General features: G+C 38.9%; 1 protein-coding gene across 1 annotated transcript; it reads right to left on the bottom strand.

The window, feature by feature from the left end:
* Nucleotides 1-1,386: 1,386 nt before the first annotated feature.
* Nucleotides 1,387-4,042, bottom strand: LOC136721633 (uncharacterized). The gene is made up of 4 exons (XM_066697440.1): nt 2,817-4,042; nt 2,675-2,728; nt 2,296-2,355; nt 1,387-1,988 (listed from the first exon to the last, which is right to left on the bottom strand). The coding sequence occupies exons 1-4, from the start codon at nt 2,986-2,988 to the stop codon at nt 1,387-1,389; spliced, it is 888 nt and encodes a 295-aa protein (XP_066553537.1). The 5' UTR covers nt 2,989-4,042.
* Nucleotides 4,043-6,818: the final 2,776 nt, after the last annotated feature.

The raw sequence follows: 6,818 nt of genomic DNA on the forward strand, positions 1-6,818 counted from the left end.
GAAGAGAAACAGTGTCTGTGTATGGGTTTCAGGATGTGTCTGAAATTTCACAAATACTTCCTTTACCTCACAACGGTACCACACAACAATTTTTAAAGACAACAACTCCTCAAACCTGGTAATGTCTGAAAAGGCAACCATCTGTTGAGAGTTTAAGCCGGCCCTCTGATGAAGCATTAAAGCCTCTTGCATAGCTTGGGGTTCAGGCATGTCGGGGGTAAGTAGTTTTATTAAACTGTAAGCAAAACAGAGCTTATTGTCCCCATTGGAACTCACCACTAATTGCCTGAGCTTGTTCCTAATTATGTCGTTCTTCAAGCATTTCGACAGTCTTCTAAGTGCCCCACCCTCAGGGTTACGAACCACATTCATTACCAGAGACAGACTTTCATCCGCTAAGATGGATGCGTTACTTTGCAATAACGCTTCGATTTTAGCCAGAAATTCATCAACATCTAAATTATCTCCACTCATCATTACAGATAGGTTGCTAAACAAATCATCCCCTCTGAGTTCTAACTGTACAACATCTCGAGGTCTGACCCTTTCAGCAACCTGTTCAAGCATGTTTTGCAAGGCCTCGTGTATGTTGACAAATATTTCTGCATAATTGTCACAATTTAAAAGTTCTGCAAAATTAAAACGCTGAATCATTTCAAAATTGTTATAGGCCGGTCTATCTATAATCACGGGATCACTGTTACTCTTGGCCACATCATCATTTTGAACAAAGCCTTCAACCCCTACATTCTCACAGAGCATGTCCTCCACAACCTTATCAGTCTCAGAACCCTCCACATTCCGAACACCCCCACTGCTGACATCTACAAAACCCCCTTTTTGAGGAGGCTCATTTAAAGCCCGTAAAAGTCCTTCAAAGATATCCAACCGGTTAATGTCAAGACCCTCCTCTATAGTGACGGCTGCTTCTGCCGCCGTACTGTGTTCTAATTGTCTCAAATCATTTATAACAGGGGCAGAATTTGGTCGGGGTAGCGTCTCCAAAGCCTCCACCATTTCAAACAAATCGGGGTGAACTAGGGGTTGAACCTCTATAAGCTCTACCGTTGGGAGGTGGTTATTTAGATCATTGACCATCTGTAACAGGTCGGGGTTCACCGGTAAGTCTGTTAATTCACATTCTATCGGGGGTGATTGGGGGTTATTTAAATCATTTATCATTTGTAATAGTTCCTGGTTCATTGGGACATCAGAGGAGTTCACAACAGGGCCGGGGATGTTCTCTCGGGAAGGTCTTTTTGGGGCCCTAACTTGATCATAATCCTTTAGTTTGTGAGTTCTTTTACCAAGTCCGGACATTTTTTTATTTATTTCTTATTTTTCCAACAAATCACAATAGTAAGGCGTTCTGTATCTATTAAAACATTAAATACGGTACAATTCGTTAGTAAGGGTATTAATAAGGGTGTTTTGGCTCTCTATCACAAGGTTTTGTCCCACTAACACAAGTCTTTGATTTAGTAACAAAGTACGTAGCAACTCATGCCGACCTTCAGGAAGTAGCTCCGGGGAATGGTGTCCTGGCACAGCTTCAAAGGATGGTCGCTCCGGTAAATCTCGGTCGAAGGAGGCAGGGTGCGAGCGTATACTCACGGACGGAGACCAAGAAGGCCTTTGCGGTGACACCCTGGCCAATCGCGGTGTACTGTTCAGCGTTTCTGTAGCCAAGAAACGGGGATGGGGGGACGATGTTGAAACCAGTCCGACGTTGGGTGGTGTGTCAACCCTGACTGACGGCGACCCCTGAGGTTGTTGGTTGCCTGTATTTGTTCCGACCGACAATGCGTCGGGCTGAATCTGGGTTGTTGAATTACCCCCAGAAGGCTGTGGCCTGAGTAGATGTTGGGGGGTCTCCAAGACCACCGTGGGGGATCCTCTCGGTGATCTCTCCGGGGAAGATGTTTGATCCCACTTAGACGGGGTGATTGTCCTCAATAGCTCATCCACAGAATGACTATCCCAAGAGTCTTGGGTAGAATAAAAATATACATTACATTTACATCTTTAAACGGCGACAGAAATCAAACTTAAAACAACATATCCAGGACCTTCAAAACCTTTAGCTTTTTTTAGACCTTTGAAAATAGTCTTAGACATTCACTACAACGCCTTATTATTTACAGACAATATATTTATTAGGACTTGATAATAAATGTAAAACAGAGAAGCCTCTGTAAATAAACGGTTTCTTAAATGTTTCTTTAAAAACTGTAATATTGTTAATAAAACTTTTTATACACACACACCCACACCACATTTCATTTTTAAACGAACCTTCCAAGTGTAAACGCTTCCTGATCCCGGGACTTCCTGTTTCACAAACGTTTTCACGATCTGTTTAAATATTAAATACAATGAACACCTTCAAGCCTTTTCCTACAGCCACTTTAAAACAGAAGTATAATTGCGGAAGATAAGCCAAACAACTTACTAAAACCTTTCGGCCAGCTTTACTTCCTAACCAGACGGTAGGACAATCGGTCATTTCTAAACACATGCCCCAGAAACAAGCCTAGACCTGTCCGGACTTCTAAAGATCTTTCCCAGAACCCCCCGCCCTACAGGAAATGGGCACCCGTCGCTTAAATATCAGCCCTCAACGGGCAAACAAACCCCCTTTTAAAAACATTAAAGTTTGAAAGATCTTACTTACCTCCAAAGAATAATCGTTTCTTATGTTTTTCAGCTGGTTTAGCTTTTTGCACTTCTGTGGAGGTAAGAGACATGTTTAACCTTTAACCACTCCCGCTTTATAAAAAGCTTTAACCTCTGACAAACGGCAGATATATACTCACCGCTATCAGATACCGGGGCTGACGGCCTTTCAGATTCTTGAAAGGTTACGGTTCTCGAATGTAAAACGAAACAAGACCTCGATGTGGAAGGCCTTTCGTTGTCTCGAACCACGTTTCTTAATACTGTTAGAAAGGATAATTTTTTAAAATTAACAAAACGGGCCTCAAACATCTTACAGAAACGTTATACAAACAAACAGGGGTTTAGTTCTTACCCGGACGGCAGACCGCCTGTCTAGGGACAACCACTTCTCTTGTTTGCTCCTCGGAGACATTAATCACAGGCCTTTCGATAGTTTCTGTGTAATTAAAGAGACTGGCTTTAATATATATTAAAACGTTTTCATAACTCTAATGAGCCGCTTCAAAACCACACACACACAACCATACATAAGAACCCTTGAGCGCAAACACAAAAATCTTACCGTCGTTGTTCCAGATGATCTCCTCAGCGTTGGGAATTAACTCCTGTTGACTGGCTGAAAAATAATTTTACAGAACTTAAAACAGATGGTATAACCTTATTTACAATACATGACCACAACACGCTCTGAGTCAATGAAAATAATTTAAAGACTTACCTAAAAACTCGTTTAAATCGAAGTCGTTGATGTTGTTTCCGGACATTGTTGATCTTTAGGCTTAAATCGAAAGGTCAGTACGAGTCTGTCGAGCTGAAGACCAGACCTTCATACTTATACTGACGGCCAGCTGCCGGATCTGCTTGTAAGGCATTGTTCTGGGCTGTCCTTTGTGCCATCCTGTTACCAATTAACATATCAAAAACAACCAATAAAATGACCCTGCATCAAATTTCAAATAGACACCAAGATGGCGACGATCTCTCTCCTCTCTACTCTAAACTTTTATTAGAACCTTTTGGTCTCTCAAAAAACATTTTTAAGCATCAAGACCTATAGTCAATAAACACTAAGAATATTTCAGACCTTTATACGCGCTAAAAAACAACCTGAGCCAAGAAAATAACTATAAAGATCTAAAATAAGTAGCGCTTTTACAGCGTTTTTTTTTTTTTTTTTTTTTTTTTTTTTTTAATAGCGATGCTTTGTTTGGTATTAAACAAGTCACAAACTACTCAGAACAGCGTTTATCCCCAGCAAAAGAGATATTTGGGTTTATTTTACAAAGCTTATAAATTATATAGTTTAAAAGTATTCTGAATGTTTTGATAACACACGCCATACCGACGTTTGTCTGAGCCCACCCCCAACCCCCCCCCCCCCATGGTGTGAGTGATTTAGCCTTGAGTGTTGTGATCTATTTAGCATTGAGTGATCAGTTGTTTTTATTTTTTAAATGATTCCTTATCATCAGGGATTGAGACTGCTAAAATACCTTAAAAACATATCCTTATCTTAAGTCTAACTCTTATGAGCTTTAAGAACCTAGAATGTATTTAAGTAAAACGAATGAACACATTATGTGTGAGATAAAATATAACCACAGCTTTTTTTTTTTTTTTTTTTTTTTTTAATAGCGCTGCTTTGTTTGGTATTAAACAAGTCACAAACTCCTCAGAACAGCGTTTATCCCCGCAAAAGAGATATTTGGGTTTTATTTTACAAAGCTTATAAATTATATAGTTTAAAAGTATTCTGAATGTTTTGATAACACACGACATACCGACGTTTGTCTGAGCCCAACCCCGCCCCCCCGGGTGTTAGTGATTTAGCCTTGAGTGTTGTGATCTATTTAGCATTGAGTGATCAGTTGTTTTTATTTTTTAAATGATTCCTTACCTTTAGGGATTGAGACTGCTAAAATACCTTAAAAACATATCCTTATCTTAAGTCTAACTCTTATGAGCTTTAAGACCCTAGAATGTATTTAAGTAAAACGAATGAACACAATATGTGTGAGATAAAATATAACCACAGCTTTTTTTTTTTATTTTTTTTTTTTACAAAAACAATTAACCTATACACACCAACACCCCCACACACCCACCCACCCTCTTTTTTTAATTTTATTTTTAATTAAATTTGAGGGGAGAGACAGAGCCATATACCTTGGGGTTAACATAAGTACCCTATGCAAAACAGGCATTGTTAGGACCTGGGACCATTACAGACAACAGAACTTGTTGATCTTATAAAATGCTTGGGCGAGAGAGACAGAGAGAGAGAGAGAGACAGACAGAGACAGAGGCAGTGTGAATATGATAAACGCACTATTCAAAATGTTATTGTTAAGACCTGTGACCATTACAGACAACAGAACTTGTTGATCTTATAAAATGCTTGGGCGAGAGAGACAGAGAGAGAGAGAGACAGACAGAGACAGAGACAGACAGAGACAGAGACAGTGTGAATATGATAAACGCACTATTCAAAATGGCATTGTTAAGACCTGGGACCATTACAGACAACAGAACTTGTTGATCTTATAAAATGCTTGGGCGAGAGAGAGACAGAGAGAGAGAGAGAGACAGACAGAGACAGAGACAGTGTGAATATGATAAACGCACTATTCAAAATGGTATTGTTAATTCAAAACAGGCCTTGTTAAGACCTGGGACCATTACATGCATATTTAAAAAAGACCCCCAACCACTACAGGAAGAGCCGACCCATTCACACTCTACAGTTGACCAACAAGAACAACAAGAACAACCGGTTATGGGCGGCCTTGTTGTTCAGGGTTTTATGGGTGTACACTTTCTGACGGATATGACGTAGGAATAATTAAGGAAATAAATCTACCTAAAATCACGCCCCCCAATTATGACGTAGGAATATTAATAAGCTTAGGGCATACGTCATAACAAAATAGGCCGCGCCCAAAAAACCCTACTATCTACTTGTAATGCAGTTGAGCACATCTAACTTTACAGAATGAAGATATTGCAAAACCATCCAAATCAAGCTTCTTTCTGCTTGATATGCTTCCACACTGTACTTAAGGGCATTCTCTGTATAAGGTGAAGAGTTTACATGTGTATTTGAAAGTTTACATTACATTTCATCAAACTCTTGAAACCAAGTCAGTTCTGACCTGAAACAACATGAAATGTTGTAAAATTGCATTTGTAAGCATATGTAATGCAGTTGAGAACATCTAACTTTACAGAATGAAGATATTGCAAAACCATCCAAATCAAGCTTCTCTCAGCTTGATATGCTTCCACACTGTACTTAAGGGTATTCTCTATCATTGGTGAAGAGTTAACATGTGTATTTGCAAGTTAACATTACATTTCATCAAACTCTTGAAACCAAGTCAGTTCTGACCTGAAACAACATGAAATGTTGTAAAATTGCATTTGTAAGCATATGTAATGCAGTTGAGCACATCTAACTTTACAGAATGAAGATATTGCAAAACCATCCAAATCAAGCTTCTTTCTGCTTGATATGCTTCCACACTGTACTTAAGGGTATTCTCTATCATTGGTGAAGAGTTAACATGTGTATTTGCAAGTTTACATTACATTTCATCAAACTCTTGAAACCAAGTCAGTTCTGACCTGAAACAACATGAAATGTTGTAAAATTGCATTTGTAAGCATATGTAATGCAGTTGAGCACATCTAACTTTACAGAATGAAGATATTGCAAAACCATCCAAATCAAGCTTCTCTCAGCTTGATAAGCTTCCACACTGTACTTAAGGGTATTCTCTATCATTGGTGAAGAGTTTACATGTGTATTTGCAAGTTTACATTACATTTCATCAAACTCTTGAAACCAAGTCAGTTCTGACCTGAAACAACATGAAATGTTGTAAAATTGCATTTGTAAGCATATGTAATGCAGTTGAGCACATCTAACTTTACAGAATGAAGATATTGCAAAACCATCCAAATCAAGCTTCTTTCTGCTTGATATGCTTCCACACTGTACTTAAGGGCATTCTCTGTATAAGGTGAAGAGTTTACATGTGTATTTGCAAGTTTACATTACATTTCATCAAACTCTTGAAACCAAGTCAGTTCTGACCTGAAACAACATGAAATGTTGTAAAATTGCATTTGTAAGCATA

Source organism: Amia ocellicauda, unplaced genomic scaffold, assembly GCF_036373705.1.
Source record: "Amia ocellicauda isolate fAmiCal2 unplaced genomic scaffold, fAmiCal2.hap1 HAP1_SCAFFOLD_119, whole genome shotgun sequence".
In the NCBI taxonomy this organism is placed as follows: Eukaryota; Metazoa; Chordata; class Actinopteri; order Amiiformes; family Amiidae; genus Amia; species Amia ocellicauda.